At 38.2% G+C, this 18428-nt stretch overlaps 1 protein-coding gene across 5 annotated transcripts in view; it reads right to left on the bottom strand.

Annotated features, from left to right (window-relative positions):
* Nucleotides 1–15473, bottom strand: part of EYA1 (EYA transcriptional coactivator and phosphatase 1) — a 171504-nt gene extending 156031 nt beyond the window's left edge. For 3 of the 5 annotated variants that reach the window (XM_039238394.1, XM_039238393.1, XM_039238391.1), the window contains exon 1: nt 15346–15473. In XM_039238394.1, the coding sequence (XP_039094325.1) occupies nt 15346–15469 (124 nt within the window). In that variant the 5' untranslated portion in view covers nt 15470–15473. The remainder of the gene's footprint in view (nt 1–15345) is intronic. The other 2 variants (XM_039238387.1, XM_039238386.1) reach the window with 1 other exon arrangement.
* Nucleotides 15474–18428: the final 2955 nt, after the last annotated feature.

Genomic DNA, 18428 nt, shown 5'->3' on the forward strand with positions numbered 1-18428 from the left:
CCCCCTTATTCTCTGGATTTTCTTCCCTTTGCCTGCTCTGCGGTTTTAGAATTCTATGCAATTCTTACCTATTTCTCTAGTCTTTCCTTGCCACACATTTAAAAAATCATCTTCATGTACATGACTCCCAAATATCTACCTGCACTGCTTTGTCATGGGAACCACATCCCAATTACACAATGCCCTCGCCTCGATCAGAGTCAAACTCAACCTACTCCTACGTAAAATCTTCATTTTATCCCTTTGTAATGGTCATGTCTTCTAGACTGAAAGTTCCCTTTTCACCCCAGTTTCTCCCAGATCCCCTCTCCTCACACCCTACTGCCATGTCTATAATTGCCACAATTCTATTATAATCTTTCCCAATCTTCTCGCTAATTTTACAGCCACTATCCAAATTATCTTATATGTATTCTCTTGTAAAAGTTGGTAATTGGCCTTTCAGCCCCTACTCTTTCTACTTTGAGCAGAGATACTGATCTCTCCATAGCTTAGATTTGAGTGAGTCACTCCTTGCTCTTAGGTCTTTACATCTCCGTGTCCTTCTGAATTGAGGTATTCATTATATCCCTTTATTAGGTTTTTAAGCCCCTCCCCCAACTCTAACACCAAGCTGTTTCCTTTTTTTTTTTTTTTTTTTTTTTTTTGGCTTTATGTCCCTGTTTAACAAATAGCAACTTATAAGAATATAAAAGTATTACAAAATACATGGTTACATCTAATTGTCCTAACTTTCCTGTGTGTGACACCATTATCCCATTTTACAGGTCATGAATCACAGGTCTATATATATTCAACATTTAAACCAAACTGGCCTACTGAGATCCTTAATGCATCCTCAAACCCATGGTTTTGCTAATGCCTTTTCCTCCAACATTAAACATTCTATAAATTTCCATCTGACAAATCACACAATTCCTTCAAGTTTCAACCAAAGTCATATATACCTTGTTAAATCCTGCCTGATCTACTACTCAGGACTTATTTTTCTTTTCCATGAGGTACTAGATAGGAGTTTGTACCTCCTTTAGAAAAATACATCCTATTCTACCTCATTTTACATTTCTGTCTTATCCATTTTAACACATTATAAATGGTTTTATGGTAAGAACTACATCTTTTTTGTACCTCTACAGAACTTAATACAATATGTGACACATAGTTGGATTTCAATATTCATTGAGGGAATAAAGGTAAAAATGTACAGCTGATTTACAATTGACTTCATGCTACTAGGCACACTGTATAGGGTAATTAACAATACTATATATGCTTAAACATAAGAGGACATTTTATTTCTCCCCAATTATCACTCAACTTATGTGCAGGTGCTTATAAAGCCTCTCATTTACTTACAGAACACATGTCATTAGTAAAGTACTCTCTGGAGAAGAGATTAGATAACATAAAATAGCATCAATCGTTGGCTTTTTTATATATTGAAAGAGGACCCTGCTTGGATCCTCAAAAGAGTGACAAATTACATGGATTTAATCATGCACGGGGCATAGGCACTCAAAGACAAATCTTAGCTATTGCTATCCATTAGCCTTAAAAGAACTCTTTTCAAAGTTATCACTGCACAAGACTATTGTACAGGTAACACATGTAAACTTGTCGGACAAAATAAATGCACAACCACCATAACATTATTGTTTGGATTCAATGGCAATATCACTCATGGATGTAATGGGTACTCTTACTCAAACCATGAGGCAGAAGTGGAAATGTAGGTCTTTGAAAACTATGTCAAATGACTGAAAAAGGTAGCAGGAGGGGACACCAAAGGCCTATGTGAAGAGAATGAATAAAATCATTACATGAAATATGAAACTGGGAAACAGTAATATTTGTAAATTTATAGATTTTATAGGACACTTTAAAGACATAGAATTAAATTAATATCTTAAATATTGTAAGTAGCCATTTAACTATTTGTTCTTTACCAACAATGTATAGATCCATGAAGTGTTTTTCCCTTAGTTCACATTTGGAAAATGTGTATAATTATATGTGTATAATTATATGTGTATATTGGCTCTATAGTCCGGCATCTGATGATCATCCCTCCAAATTTTTAAAGTTACAGTCATTCTCTTTTGCCTAAAAGAGGGTAGAAAAATATTAGGTTGTCAAAATATCATACCTTATATGACCTTATGAAAATCAAATCAACACATACAGGCTAAACTTAGAACTTGAATGTATACATGGCCAACAGGAAATGTTAGTCAATTTCAAAACTTGCTATTTACAGGAAGTGTGGCATGTGGATCATATCGGAGCAGCACTATGCAACGGCTTCTGTAGAGGTCCGACCTGTTGACTACTTTTAGTAAAAGAAATGCCACATGGTAAATGAGAACGGCTCCTTTGAGATGTCTCCTGAAACTTCACTTTCCTTTTCTGTGACTCTCATTCTTGCCACACTGGCTCAGATCCCTGACACATAAAATCTGAGCAGACGGCATGAACCTCCGTACTACTGTTCATCTCTCTCCCATTCCAATCTATCCTTGAAATTGCTGCCAGATTAATACCTAAAACACTTTCACCATATCAATCCCTTGCTCAAAATATCCTGTGGCTTCTCTACTGGCTCCAGGATGAAGTCCAAATTCCTCAGCCTAGTATTCAGAGTCCTCCATAGTTCAACTCCAGCTGATCCTTCCAACTTTATCTACTATCAATTCCTTCTTCGGCTAAACTGGTCTCCTCAGAGTCTCCCAAACTATCCTACCTTTGTTCAGATTGGTCCCTCATTTAGAATGCATTCCATCTCTTCTCAACCTATTCAAATTCTACCCATTTCCCAACACTCAGCTCAGATTCCATCTCCTTCTTGAAGCCTGGCCAGACCTCAGCAAGCTCAAGAGCTCTTTTTTCCAAACTCTGAGAGCACTTTTGTTTTGATCAGTGGCTTCTAACCTTCTTGAGAATGAAGCCTTCTTTCTAACACCGAAATATTTCAAGAACACGAATGACAGTCTAACTTTTAATCTGTTGATTAAGTGCATAATGACAAAAACCTATTGTGAAATTTCAGACATGAAAATGTGTATTTTAATAAATAGAATGTCCTGGGTGAAGAGAAATATAACGTGGCCTGTTAATTTCCTCATCCTACAGACAATGCTTTTTGCACAGAAAAATTTGTTGACCTCAGCACCAGCTCCACAACTCTTGGAGATCGGAAAGACACACATGGAAAATTCTCACCTTCATAATCCAATTGACATATTAGGACCTTTTATTTGCCTAGACTTTCAAAAAGTCTTATCTCCCCCACCCACATTGTGAGCGCCTTGAGTCAGCAGTAGCATTGTATACTTCTTTGTATTTCTGTTAGAATCTGGAATAACTCTTTATGAAAAACAAATAAATAAATGTTTTGTAATGTTACGAAAAATAAATAAATAAATAAATGTATTGTAGGCTCACTTTTTTCACCAGTGTTTTATTATAGCATTTTTCATACATCTAGAAAAGTTAAAAGAAGTATACAGCAAATAGCCATAAACCAACTGCTTAAATCCCACAATTAACATACTGCTCTTTACTTTTCCATACCGATTTCTCATAAAACTTATTTTCCACACGTTTTAAAAGAAGTTGCATCCATAATGTACTTCTCAATACTTCACCATTCATACCATTAGCTAGAATTCATATTTGTTTCTGGTTCTTTTTTCTGTTAACAAAGATTCATATATAATGAAGTACACAAACCTGAAATGTGCCATTTAATGGCTTGTAAGATATACCTACATTTAGATTCCAAAGTGGGATCTAACTACTTTTAGCTTGCTATACTAACGGAAGCACGACCCAACAGTACAAAAAGATTGCCCTTATATTAAGAATTAGAACATTCTCAATGACCTAGGCAATATTTCAGTAGAATGTTATTAGAAAAAAGGAAGAATTTAAATACAAATTTATCCTTATGGAGTACCTACTCTATGTTGGATAGTGTGCTAAGTACTTTACAAACAATACTTCCTTTGCTCCTCATGGCAACTTTATAAAATATTATAATTGTCACATTTCAAAGATGAGGAAACTGCATTTTAAGGGTGTTTACAAAACTAGCCTAAGGTCATACAACTGGTTTCAAATTTCTTTGATTTACCATAGCTTTCACGAAGTCTTTGAAAAGTAAAAAGTCAAACATTTTCTAATTAGGCCTTTATCATCCTTAATCATTGCTCTGATGGAAATCTGAACAATCAGCAAAAACGGCACAGCCATAGGAAAAGTCCCAGAATCCCAGGGCATTGAATAAAAGTGTATCAGTGTATGCTGCAAATTAGCGGATGGTAAAATAAACTAGTGTATGAAGATTGGAAGCAGATGAGCTGGCTCGGACTCAGAACCTCAATCATATCAATCTGGAAAAATGGTTTACTTGCCTAAAATGTAATCAACCCACCAAATTTATATCTCAGATTATGCTTTTTCCCAATAGTTCCCCATTCTTCACCAATTTGCAGGAATACTCAGACATAAACCCTACCTTTATTATATATTAACTGAGCAAGTACTTATTAAGGAGCCCAGGTATTCAGAGTACCTGCAACAGCCATTAGACAATGTGAGGGACATCAAAGAAGAAAATATCCCCTTTCTCCACCAGAGACCCAGCAGGCAGTCCCAGAAGATTCTTTTAATGGAACATTTATAATTATTTAATAATAGCTATTTTTTGAGCATATAGAGTAGATGCTAGTGACTATGCTTAGTATTCTAAAGAGACATTGCTATAATACCGTGATAAAACTACAATCTCCATTTTACAATGGAGAAAGCAGAGGCTCAGAGATCATAGATGATGATGATTATAGTAATAATAATAACCAATAAATATTAAGCACTTCTTAGGAGTCACATTGTGCTTTACCAATTAATTTAACCATCCTTGCAACCCTACAGTTAGGTACTATAATTTTTTTAAGTTTATTTATTTTTATTTTGAGAGATAGTATGTGCCCTCATGAGTGGGGGAGGGGCAGAGAAAGGAGAGAGAGAGAGAGAGAGAGAGAGAGAGAATCTTAATCTTAACCAAGCTCCATGTTCTCAGGGCAGAGCCAGATGTGGGGCTCTGCAGAGCTCGATCACACAAACCATGAGATCATGACCGGAGCCAAAATCAAGAATCGGATGCTTAACCAACTGAGCTACCCAAGCACTCTTGGTGGGTACTGTTACCTTCTTCATCTTAGAGACTGGGAGCAGAGGCACGGAGCACTTCCGGGATTATTCAGCATCACACCAGCTACCTGGGGAGCGGCAGAGCTGACCGCATTGCTGCAGGGCCAGCTCTTAAGCCCCTGCCCTGCTGCCTCTCAAACCCACATGACATGGTTCGTAAATAGCAAAACTGGGATTTTTTTCTTTTAGCCAGAGTTAGTCTGACTGCAAAACCCACGTTCTCACCACCATGCAATACTGCTTTTCTATATTTTTAGTATTATGCATCCTCCACTTAAGGCAAGCATTAGATGTAAATTTGTACTAAAATGATCGTTTATAAACTAAGTATATTAGGTCAGACGAAAAGGTCCGCATAGCTTTTCAACCAGAATCTTTTCTCACCACCCACCATCCCTTGAATACAGTTTCAAGATACCGTTTGATGTATTTCTGAAGCATAGACTCTATCATATCATTCTCCTGTTCGTGAGCCTCCAAGTCATCCAGCTCCCCCAGGACTGAATTCAAACTCCTGAACCTCATATGGAAGGCCCTTCCTCATTTGCTTTGGGTGATTACTGCCTTAGCCCCATCGCACATGCACTGTGTGCATGTCCCTCTCCAAACACACACACACACACACACACACACACACACACACACACACCCCACACACACACACCCCACCCCTGGGATTAGGGAGGTCTTTGCTACAGCTGAACAATCCATGCTCTCTCTTCCTTCCTGGCTTGGCACCCAGTGTTTTTCCACCTCTTCTTCAACTCTGTTTAAGTATTACCTGAGTGCAGAAACCATCCTCAACCACCCCAGTCATAATTAGGTCCCCGCCTCTCCACATAATATAGCCCTTGTCATAAAGTACAGTGGTCATCTGATTATAGGTCTGCAAATCACAGTGGACTGTAAACTTCTCCTTGGCAAGATGATATTTGGTACATTTCTAGACACAAATCACGAAATCTTTCTTGAATGAATTATCAATGCAATGGTGGATATATAGGATGACGTATATTCTTATCTCATATATACATATATAGAGGCTTTGCATTGCAGTAGGCATATATCCTTGTCCTTGCCATTTTCTTTACATTTAAGTTTTTAAATTTATTTTGAGAGAGAAAGACTGAGAGAGCCCGCACACACATGCAAGCGGGGGGGGGGGGGGGGGGGGGGGGGGCAAGAGAGAGAGAGAGAGAGAGAGAGAGAATCCCAAGCAGGCCTTGCACTGTCAGTGCAAAGCCCGACATGGGGCTCAAACTTACCAACTGTGAAATCACAACCTGAGCCAAAGTCAGAAACTTAACTGACTGAGCCACCAGGCATCCCAGAACTTTCCCTCACTTTTAAAATGTTCACCTCCAGGGGCACCTGGGTGGCTCAGTCAGTAAAGTGACTTGCTTCAGCTCAGCTTATGATCTCGTGGTTTGTGGTTCAAGCCCCACATTGGGCTCTGCGATGACAGCTAGCTCAGAGCCTGGAGCCTGTCCTCGGATTCTGTGTCTCCCTTTCTCTCTGACCCTCCCCTGCTCACACTGCCCCCCCCCATCAAAAATAAGACATTAAAAAAAATTAAAATAAAATATTCACCTCCTATGGGGCGCCTAGGTGGCTCATTGGTTAAGCGTCTGACTTTGGTTTAGGTCATGATCTCACAGTTCCTGAGTTTGAGTCCCGCATCGATCTCTGTGCTGACAGCTCAGAGCCAGGAGCCTGCTTTGGATTCTGTGTCTCCCTCTCTTTTTGCCCTTTCCTTGCTCTTGTGTGCGCTCTCTCTCCCTCTCTCTCATTCTCTTTCTGTTGCATTCTCTCTCTCAAAAATAAACACTAAAATTTTTTTTTAATTAAAAAAATTAAATGTTCACCTCCAATTCATGATTCCTTACCATCTTGTAAAGATTCTAAGTGTCCTAACTGCCTGATCTTTATAGAATTCACTTGTTTCTTGGACTATATGGAAGTTGCTTCATCTTTGCTTAATACTCTCAAGTCAAACAGCAGCAGTTGTCATTCATAAATTAATTAGTACAGGTCAAATGCAAGTCACTTACTTCATATCAAAGTAAAAATCAGCAGCAGTATTGACTTGGATGTTCTTTGAATGGATGGCCTGTATAATTACTACAGAAATTGGTCTGTGAAATCATCATTGTCAAAATTTGAAAACCAGGCTTTAGATACTTGCTGAATCTATTAATGGCTTTACATAAAATGAATGACTCTCATCTCTTATAATCACTTGCCTGCATTATCTGCTCAGTCATATGGGCCATTCATTCAACAAACATGTGTTGACTGCTTAATCACTGCCAAGCCTTCTGCTAGATGCTGGGAACACGGTAGGGAACAGGTCTATCCTTGCCTTAAAAGAACCTAGAGACTCTACTAAGCAAATGGATGTTGTATTTCCTTCAAAGAATCATCTGCTTAGACAGGGTAACATAAAATTTCTTAAGGCAGATAAATTAGGTTAGTAAGGACCAAGTTACTTGGCTACCAGGGAGTCCCTTTTTCAGAGCATGAAGGATGTGGGCTTTGAGATCAGCCCGACCGGCCTTTGAATCTCTTCTCCAGCACAGTACCATGCTATTTAAACTCTTTGAAATTAGGTACATAAAACTTAACTCTTCTGCAGATAAAATGAAGCATGCTAGTTCATCAGGATGTGCTCAAGAAACAGCAAGAGCTTAGTCAACTCATTTCATAGTTCCCATTTTGGTAAAAAAATCATGTTTCCACTCGCAATTCCCTTGATTGGTAATCGATATAATGATAAAATAGGTAAGCATTTTAGATTTTGACTCATTTCATATAAAAAAATGTTTCCAATTTGTCTTAAAGGAAGTACATAAACAAATCAGCTTGAAATGTGTTTGGTAGAGTTCATCCACCTTTTTCAGTGTAGTGAGAGGTCTCGGGCATGAGATGAAACTGAAAAAAATCTGCAAAACCAACAAATTATCATAAATATAACAACCACCTTTTCCTTACAAAAGGGGGCCAAAAACTTAATATAAATTCTCAGCATACATCCTCGTTTATTCTGCAGTCACTAAAGACAGCTCTGTGTCAGATAATGTTCTTGCCTACCCAAAATAAGATTGGAAAACTTGTAATTATGTCTTTTCCTATTATATTGTATATTTGGAGCCAAATGGAGGAAAATGAATCACTCTTAGCCTTTACCCCATGGAAGCAAAGTGGGCACACGCAGACACCCCACTTTATGTATGTACAGCCCACCCCAAGGCATCTTTGGCCGTCAAAAGAAATTAGGAATCACTTCAAGCAAGGAATCCAGTGGTGCCTGGGTGGCTCAGTTGGTTGGGCATATGACTTGGCTCATGATCTCACAGTTCCTGAGTTTGAGCCCCACATCAGGTTCTGTGCTGACAGCTCAGAGCCTAGAGCCTGCTTCAGATTCTGTGTCTCCTTCTCTCTCTCTGCCCCTCCCCGACTCATGCTCCGTCTCTCAAAAATGAATAAACATTAAAAAAATATTTATTAAAAAAAAAGCAAGGAATCCATGAGTGAAGGATTCAGAAGTAGTCCAAATACTAGCACTCACTAAAGGTTCACACACCTCCCTGGAGGAAACCAGAAATATCTCCCAGAAGCTAGGATGTTCTAAGGGAGATAGATTTCTTTTGTTTTAAATTTTTTTTAATGTTTTATTTATTTTTGAGAGAGGGAGAGAGACAACGTGAGCAGGAGAGGGTCAGAGAGAGAGGGAGACACAGAATCCGAAGACAGGCTCCAGGCTCTGAGCTAGCGGTCAGCACAGAGCCCAACACGGGGCTCGAACACATGAACCTGAGATCATGACTTGAGTCAAAGCTGGAGGCTCAACCCACCGAGCCACCCAGGTGCCCCAGGAGATAGATTCCTGATCTTACCAAACTTCGGACCTAAGTGGGGAGAGATATCATAGAACTCTGATTCTCTTAAGCTTTTAGGTATTGGGAGAAGGGGAATACTGTGTAGACAGAGTCAGTTTATTAAGAAGCCTGATTCTATACTCTGAGCCTAGTTTCAGACAATAAGCATTGGCGTTCCTATTCTTCCTATGAAAGCTATTTCTAATGAGCTATAGTATATCTGCCAACATGCAAGGCCCTACACATGCCACCCCTTCACTCTGACTTCCCCTCTTATAACCCCCGTCATCCTCTCCCCTGAAGTCACACTGCCTGAACAGCTACTCGCTACTTCTAGAACATAGCACCCGTGCTCCCAATTCTGGCCTCCCTGGCCACTGTTTCTATGGAACCCCCAACAAATGCCACGTATGCTGCTTCTTTGAGCTTTGCTTAGTTAACATAACCTGGTTCTCTAAGTGAAGAGAAATATGACCAAATTTACCATCCACATAAAAAAATATTTTCTAAGGTAGAAAACTGTTACTGGGAGCAGTAGCAAAAACTGCAAGTGCTTTTTAAATTTCATAGTAAAACAGCTCCAATCCAAATGTGCATATAATAATGACTATTATAATGAAAAGCAGAGAGGACTTCCCATCTCTGTTTGATCCCAGGGAAGCCGAACATAGAAAGACGGCTGATGGAATTATAATTAAGTCTAAAGCTTTGAAAACTAGTAAGAGACAATCCCCTAAAACTTAACCTATTGATGCGAGATGCTGTGCACGTGTGGCCCCAAGAAGACCTCTCAAACGCTGACGCACATGAGAACTTAAAGACCAGAATATAACTCCCCTGGGGACATGTCCTCATAATGAAGTCCTTTGGTCATCAAAGCCTCTGCCATAGGTCGTTTTACAGCCCCACTGCTTGCTAGGGAATGGTGTTCTTCAGTTAAGAAGGCATTCACATGGCAGGGAAGGCACCAGTGTTTAGTAGGAAGGCATCAGAAAAGGCTGGCCAGTGATGGGCATCACGTATTCTCTCCACAGACCATTAAATATGGTGATTTTAAAACCCAGGCTCTGGACTCAGACAGAACTTGATTCAAATACTAGATCAGATATTAGCGGTACCAATTATAAATGCTGTGCCTTTAAACTTGGCATTGAAGTTTCTAAGGCTCTGTTTTCCTGTATGTGAAACAGCAATAATACTATGGAAGTGCCTATTGTCTAGATAGGATACAGAAGTTAATCAATACAGAGTGTTAGTTAAGTTCCAAGTGTGCTCCAGGTTTTACTTATCATCCTCAAGGCAAGCCTGGTAGAAGGTCTGCTCTTATTCCCATTTTACAGATGAGGACGCTGAGCCCAACAGAAGCTAACACTGCTAGGAAATAGCGGAGCTGGGATTCAAACCCAGACTCTTAACCATCACACTGGTATGTCAGGAATTTTCTGAAGATTAATGAAACAAATCATGGGGAATGGTCAGCATAAAGACTAACATTAAGTTCTTTAGAGACCTTAGCCATTATTATTTTATTAATAGCAACAGGCATGTGAAAACCATTCTCATACACAATACAGGCAAATACTAAATCCTAAAAATATTCTGTTCATCCTTTTATGGCTTTTGCTTGAATTGATAAGAGACCAATTATGTGGCTACAGGCAAACTTTAAAAATGTCATTTAGAAATCCTTTTACTCACGATGTCCCTTAATCTGCCAGAAAGTAAGTCATGTGCAGAATGTAAACAATAATAAAATTAGATTACTGTGTTTCTATTGACAACGTAATATTTGGCCACAAATACACAAATGTAGCCTTTAAAATTCAGCCTCAAACCATAATTTTATACACATTCACTCCAGTTTACATACTTCTTATAAATAAGTTTCTTAAAAATACTCCAGTTGGCTATAACTTTGTTTTACTAAATTCAAATTGCAGTGAGAAAAACAAATTCAGATAATTTGTTGGTGTTCTAAGCTTTGTAGAAACGATAAAACATTAAAATAGCTTCTGATAATATAAATTTGTAAAATTGAATTAAGCTATCATCCTAAAATATGCAATACACAATTAAATAAATTTTAAAATGCAGAAAATTTAGCCACCTAATTCAAGATTGTATCTCTTATCATCTTGGAAATCTGATATACCAATTCAAAATTACTATTTGAATTACCATCAGAATTCCTGAAACCCTATTTGTAGTGGAGATTTCAACTGCACTCGGTGTTATGTCACTTAAAGGCAAATACATCTGCTTTAAGACAAGTTTAAGCTTCTTTTTGACTTTGAATCTAAATTTGCAATAGCAAAAACTCAAAATTAGAGTGCTTAGTTCCACTTGCTCTCACTTCTTTTTTGCCCCTCCCCACTCTTCATCCCCAGGCAAGCAAAAATAAACACTCAAACTAGCAATATATGAACTGACCAATCTCAGGCTCCCATGGAAATAAGACAATGAGAAAAAACAAAGATGGAAAGAATCACTGCTTTGCAAACAAGGCCTTAATTAGGTACGTAAATAAAAGCCCTTTTACTGCTACAGACCTGAATCCTTCCAATGGAAGGTTTCCCAACTCCTTCTCACACACAGATGTCAACAGGCTTGACATATATCCACACATTAGAAATCCTCTCAGATTCGGTGCTTTACTAAGGATCTAATGTGAGCACCACCAGCAAGAAGCCTAGATCTTAGAAATTATGCAGTTACAATCTAGTAAGAAATTTCTATTCAATCCGGTCTTGGAAGACTAACTGCCCCCCAAAATAGGCCAAAGAAAACCACAATTGCTGTTTTCATTAACTATCCATTAGTTTCCTGCAAATCAAGCTTTAATTGTTTAATAGTAACTAAAATATTTATTAATTCATTTGGAAGCCTATCACTTCTAACAGTGCTTTTTTCAGAGCAACTCAAGCATTCATTTATGCTACTATTTTGTATTTTTACCTGTCTATGCTTTCTATCTCCAAGACTTATAAACTGTGCGAAACCAACAGTTAACTACGGTCACGATTCACAGAGACGTTGGAATATAAAATACGAATAGCTGAAACTTTTGAAATATGAAACATTAAACAACCATTCTAACTGGAGAACATTTCATCTGGGAAATAAAAAAGCCCAGTATCTGAGGCTGTAGCTCAGTGTCTGTCTGTCTTTATCCCTTAGATGAACCATGAAAATAGGCACTAGCCTGTGAGTACAGAACCTACGAACATTGAGTCTTATGATAATTTGGCAGCCGACTTGAGAAGAAACTTAATATTCTCGGCCTCTCCATTCCATTCCCTTCTTGTTTGTTCTTCAGATGAAGTTATGGTTTTTGATACAGGAGATTTTCATGTTTTCTTAGCCTCATTATAGGGACAAGTGGGGGCAGGAAGTTAAAAATGGCTCTGAGAAGACGACCTATATAAATGCGGGCAAAGCCAACAACTGTGTAAACTCAATGGAAGTTTTGTTGACCTCATTAAGGAGAATAGCTTCGACTCAGTTGCACTGAAGTCTCTTATGTATAAATCACGGCATATATAGCTACAAATACTTGTTACGGAGGTAGGGGAGATGATTGATACTTTAAACGCTCTCTTAAATTTAAAGGAGTTTCTTGTTTTTCATTCTTCTAATTCATTAGTAAACAGTACTAGTTTCAAAATAAGATTTGCAAAGGAGGACTAGGAAAATCTATAAGGATTATATCCCAGGGAAGCTCTCCAGACACTAGGAGTTCACTAATTTTAAGCTTCACTCCTCTACTGGTGACTTGGGGGTAAGGAAACATACTGCATAAGCAGCTTGATGAACCGAATCACGAACTTACTAATGACTCAGAACTTTCTGATAGAGTTTGCATCTAAACAGCCACGTAACGTGGATCATAAAGCAGGTCTAGATCCCTATTTCCAAGCTATATGCTAAAATAAAACTGGATCTCCAAGCAGATTGATGAACATTCCTTTTATACTTTGGAGAATTTATTTTGTATTGGTATCTTCTAACTGCACTTTCTACGACCACAACCCTTACAAAGGACACCCAGGTAAGATCCCTGAACAAAAGGAGAGGAGTCACTGCATTTGTCTAAAATAGGAGTAAAACCTTCATTTCCAAAACATAAGATAATTAAGACTTTTTTTTTTTTTTTTGGATAAGTAGTAATTTCTAAGTATTTGCCAGATGGGCTCAGCAGATTCCACAATTACCTAAAATATTGTGTTATTTTGAAGCACTTATGGAAAAATGGTAGAAAATACATATTCCTGAACATGGGCCTGATATCAAGCAATTAAATGTAAACTGTTAGAAAGATGTAACCACCCCACATGCCCTTCTTAAAACACAAACCACACGTCATTCGCACAAAGCCTTCCTAGGGGGCAGTCCCCAACACAGACTCTGTCTCCATATTACATGCTTATTTCCTAGGAGACAACCTGCCACTAAATGATGACCAAAGGACAATGCCTTACCCCCCACTGCACTGGTTTATACAAACACGAACTACATTATTTCATAATGGGAAATTCTATTTGGCAAAAATGTTTTAACATGGTCTTCAAGTTACTTTAAATGATTGTCTTCTTTGGACTTTTTAGTGATGAGGACTATTTAAGGTTTGCACCTAGGGCCCCTTCTGACTCTCCTGTCAGTGGCCACCTGCACGAGGACACTGGCCTGGGGGCCACGAGCCGAGGGACCTACAGTGAGCCTGCACATACCCAGCCTACACTGTATGGCAGCCACACTTCCACCTGAAGCCGAATCCCAAAGGACAGAAAAAAAGGACTGTTGTTTTTTTTTTATTTGTTCTATAAAATCTACTTAACTACTAGAATTGCTTTCCTAAAAAAATAATTTCAATGTCTTTTTGATTGCTTATCAAAATGGGAAGAGTTTGAGATAAAGAGCCACTTTATCCAGAGGTTTCCTTTTTTTATTTTTTAATTTTTTTTTGCTATTCCAGCAAAATTTCTACTTTTGACCATGACTATCTTTCCCATCAACACTGGTAATGAATGTATTTACTCAAGAAGAAAAATACAGACTATTTACACATTAAAAATCATCACTGTTGGTATAGAAGTTAAGATATCCAGTATCAGAATCAATTCACTTTATATTTTTCCTATGATCAGAAATTTCCTAACATTCCCAGTTTCAAAAGGCTTCACCAATACATGCTGGAATACTGCACCAAACAAACAATTATATGGCATTTAGTTTTGTTTATTGTTAAGAACTGTGATAAAAGATCACCATGGCGATTAGGAAATGATGGTTAAGGGTTTTGTTTATGGATGGATGGAATTCTAACCTGGATAATTCATTGAACTTCTAGTAAAACTTATGCTCTAAGTTCATTAAGGTCCTGAGGCTTGGTAAGGAATCAGCAAAAATATCATGTGTGAAGCAGCAATTTTTCAATAGGCTAAAGTAGAAATAAATACAATATGTAACACATCCTTCCATATGTTACAGTTTTAAAATTATACATAGTACCTAAATAAATGTGCATAACAGCTAACAATACATATGGATAGCTTTACTTACTTGTTTAGACTTAGGAATACATGGACTAAAGTAGGTATTTATATAACATTTACATAAATATTAATATGTATTACTTGACAAAATAATTGCAACACAACTATCTCATGTATACTATTTAATCTTTAAGAAAATAAATTTCATGTAGCTCCCAAATAAGGTTGTATATTTGTAAACAAGGGTGGGTTTTTTTTGTGCTTATGTTTTCATGGTCAAAGCCACAAGAATATGAGGCACAGGATTTTACTGGTATTTAGAAACAATCCCGTCCAATGTTACACTGAAACAAATTTTGTTATATTTAGTATCGAAAGGGAGAGTAAAGGAAGTAATTCCAAATCTTCATTTCTCAGAGAAGAAAACAATGCAAATTACTATTGTGCTCTGAAGAATGATCAAGAAGCTAAAAAACACTCAAAGGTTAAAAATGTTATGCACGCATCCATCTGTGTGTGTGTGTGTGTGTGTGTGTGTGTGTGTGCATTTATGCCAAATAAAACCAGTTTGTGTAAGGTTATAATAATTTAACACTGGTGCAGCTCCTAACTGAAGGATGAATACTGATTCACAAGTCAAATGACCTAAATGGGAAACAGTAGTTTCATGGGTTTGACAACTGAAATCATAACCCCCTAATAACAAAGCGTACACTGACGAAGACACAAGATGCAAAGTAAATAGCGAGAAGGCAGACACTCACCTTCGGTGCCATTGGGAGTCATGGAATTACTATTTCTATGAGAGTTATCGAGTTTGGGACCAGTGGGGGATTCACTACTACCACTCAGACGGCTATGCGGGCTGGTTAGATCCTGCATTTCCATAGACCTAGAGACAAGAAGCCTTCCGTGTGACAGATGTACCGAATTCATAACACTAGTATTTAACGCGCTAATGACTTGACACCTTTGAAACCCATTCACACAAAAGTCCCATTGTATCTATTTTCTTAGGCTCCAGATAGTTCACCTTACATTTTAACTTCAACCATGCTTTCCCAACATGTGGTGCTCAAAGGTGTCCTTTGCCTTACCTATCCAACCAGACATTCACAGGGCGCTTTGAAAATCTCTTTCTCTTACACAGCTCATCAAATCACAATGAGACAATTACACTGATTTTAATTTTCAAAGAAAAAAACTGCAGTCATGCTTTCCTTTTTATATGGAAAAAACAGGCATTATTTCTGTGTAACACAAATATGTAAACAGGTATAAAAGGGAAAAAAAATCACTTGCTCTGGAATCGGTTTCATAAATTAGCACTGGGTACTCCCTTATAATTTACCACCCAATTGTAATTTAATGGGTCTCCAAACCAAATAAAACACTTGAAGCCCATAGTGCAGTGACAGGGAAAGAGATAGTCCTGATGCATGTGTTTACTCTGGCAAACTGCTTAATTGTTCCTCTGTTTCCCTTGAAACAAACGCAGCATTAAAACATTATGATGTCGGCTCACTTGTTTGCTTTGTGGATTACATACAGCGTGCCCAATTGAGAAGGGATAAGGCCAACATACAGTGAGTGCCTGCGAGCATTAGCGCTTGGAATACCTCAGCTGTCACTTATTCAGGGAAATAACAATTCCACTTCAATGCTGCAATTTCACATTTTTACCGTATAAAAAGTTAAATCCCCCCCCAAGTTAGTAGACTCAGTAGTTACTTATTTTATAAAATTATGGTAAAGAAGCCACTCCTCATGTTCCCACTTGCAGAACTATCCATATATATTTAATATACTATTAATAGAGAGGAGGGGGCTTATTTAAAGTGACTAAAACCACACCTCAATACCCTTCTGTTTTCTGACAGCCAATTTTCTTTAAATCTAAGGCCCATTCACTTTTTTTTTAAAACTTATCTATTTTTATAAAAAAAAAAAAAGGAGGGGGTGTTAATGTTCCATTGAAGTAAAGCCTGTCCTCCCCCCACCCAAGTTAATAAAAGCTCGTTATTTTACTTTAGAGGTTGCATTTAAACTGACTGTAAATAGTTTTTAAAGCAGCTTAATATGAACCATGTAGTTTCTAAAGTGGGTTTTCACTTCCCAATCTTCTAAATCCAGACTAGAAATGGCTTACAATCCAACTTTTCTCTCCTAATTCACATTACACATTCACAGTTTACCTAACACCAGAAACTATAGCCCATAATCGTTTTCAAACCCAGGCTCCTATTCCCTTTCTACATACTTAAAATTGTTTTACAAGCGCGCACACACACAAATTGTTAAGTAATTTCCAACAGAGGCTGTTGCTATTAATAGAAATAATTAAGAAATCCTAGACAAAAATAGATATGGGTCACAGAAAGGTAATCTCTAAAAATGTCAAATATCCTTACCTGCAACTTGAGGAAACAGCAACATCTGAACTGGTTTGAGATGTTTGCACCTGTGATCAGGGGTAAGAAATTAGAAGCTGTTGTTACTCTGCTTCAGTGTCAGCTCTTAATTATACAGAGCACATGGCTGAGAACGACAATGCTCTCTTTTAACCAAAAGAGTAAAAGAAGGATACTGCAGCAGTGAAAGGCATATTGTCTTTAAGTTGAGGTCTCTCCACTGTTGTTTCCTCCTGCAGGTCTACCCTCCACCTCCCCTTGTCCAGGGGGAAGGCAGCCAAATGACGGGATAGTGATTCATCACTGGCCTATGACAGCTGCAAACGGGATTACCCCTCCCCCAATCAACATGCAAAGCAGCCTTGCCCGGGCAGCTTGGAAAAGGTGCTTGGAAAAAAATAGCTATTAGCAAAATGAGTGTGTTTCACAGTAGTTCAAGAATTAATCCGCCAGCATCCTCAGAAGATCTTTCATCTTCTGCGATCAGCAGCTGAAACAGAGTTCCCGCCCACCCCTTTGACAGTTCCTTATCCTTATCGTGACGGTCTCTCCAATATTTACTATTTGTCATTTAACATTTACGGAAACAGCTTCTGCGCAACTTTCAGGCAATGCTGGGCTGACTATAAATGGCAAAGGCAAGTTTTCCGACCCAGATTCACATCATTGAGTGACGTGTGCTCGTTTACTCGTGCAAATTTAAAATTCAGTGACTGCTTTATTCATCATCTCTTGCTAAAGTAGAAAAAGCAGTTAGCCTTCCGTTTAATTTTCTGTCGCTTAAACCAAGAGAACAGATAGCTTAATAATCAATTCAATGTCCCAGTGAGCCAGCATTTGGGGGCCTTTTGTCTCCAGATGAATCAACTAACTTAGCCTAACAGGCAGGCTTTGCTAGTCACTGCCCTTCCTCCAGAGGCGGCGCAAACTGCCAGCAGGTGACAAGCTCAGGTGAGGGTGGGCTGCTGGTTTACAAGCTCAGACGAACGCCTCACAGTAGAGAGCGTTCTGAAAAACACTTAAAATGACTCAGAATTCCCAATCTTTGATGTGCATTTTCATTCAACCTGAACTGACATCAATTAGGGCTACAGAACAAAGATGAGAACTGAAGCATCTCAAATGGCATTAATGTGAGCCAAGCACATATCTGCCATGGAGTCCTCTTATTTTTTAATTATGATTTATGGAATTAAGGAATTCTACCTTTCTGGCAAGAATAGTGCACTGGTAAAGTCTAGATCACTTGGTGTAACACTGTGTCCAATTTCTAGGTACGTGTTTCTAGAATACATGCAGATGAAAAATAACTAATAGATGCCTGAGTATTAAGTGAAAATTTAATTTTAATTCCTGCAGATATATCATTTTGTGATAGTAGGCGTCTGCAATTTTTGTTAATGTTCTCACGTAAGATTAAACGTTTTCCCTTAGAA

Source organism: Hyaena hyaena, unplaced genomic scaffold, assembly GCF_003009895.1.
Source record: "Hyaena hyaena isolate Hyena2069 unplaced genomic scaffold, ASM300989v1 scaffold_139, whole genome shotgun sequence".
Classification (NCBI taxonomy): domain Eukaryota; kingdom Metazoa; phylum Chordata; class Mammalia; order Carnivora; family Hyaenidae; genus Hyaena; species Hyaena hyaena.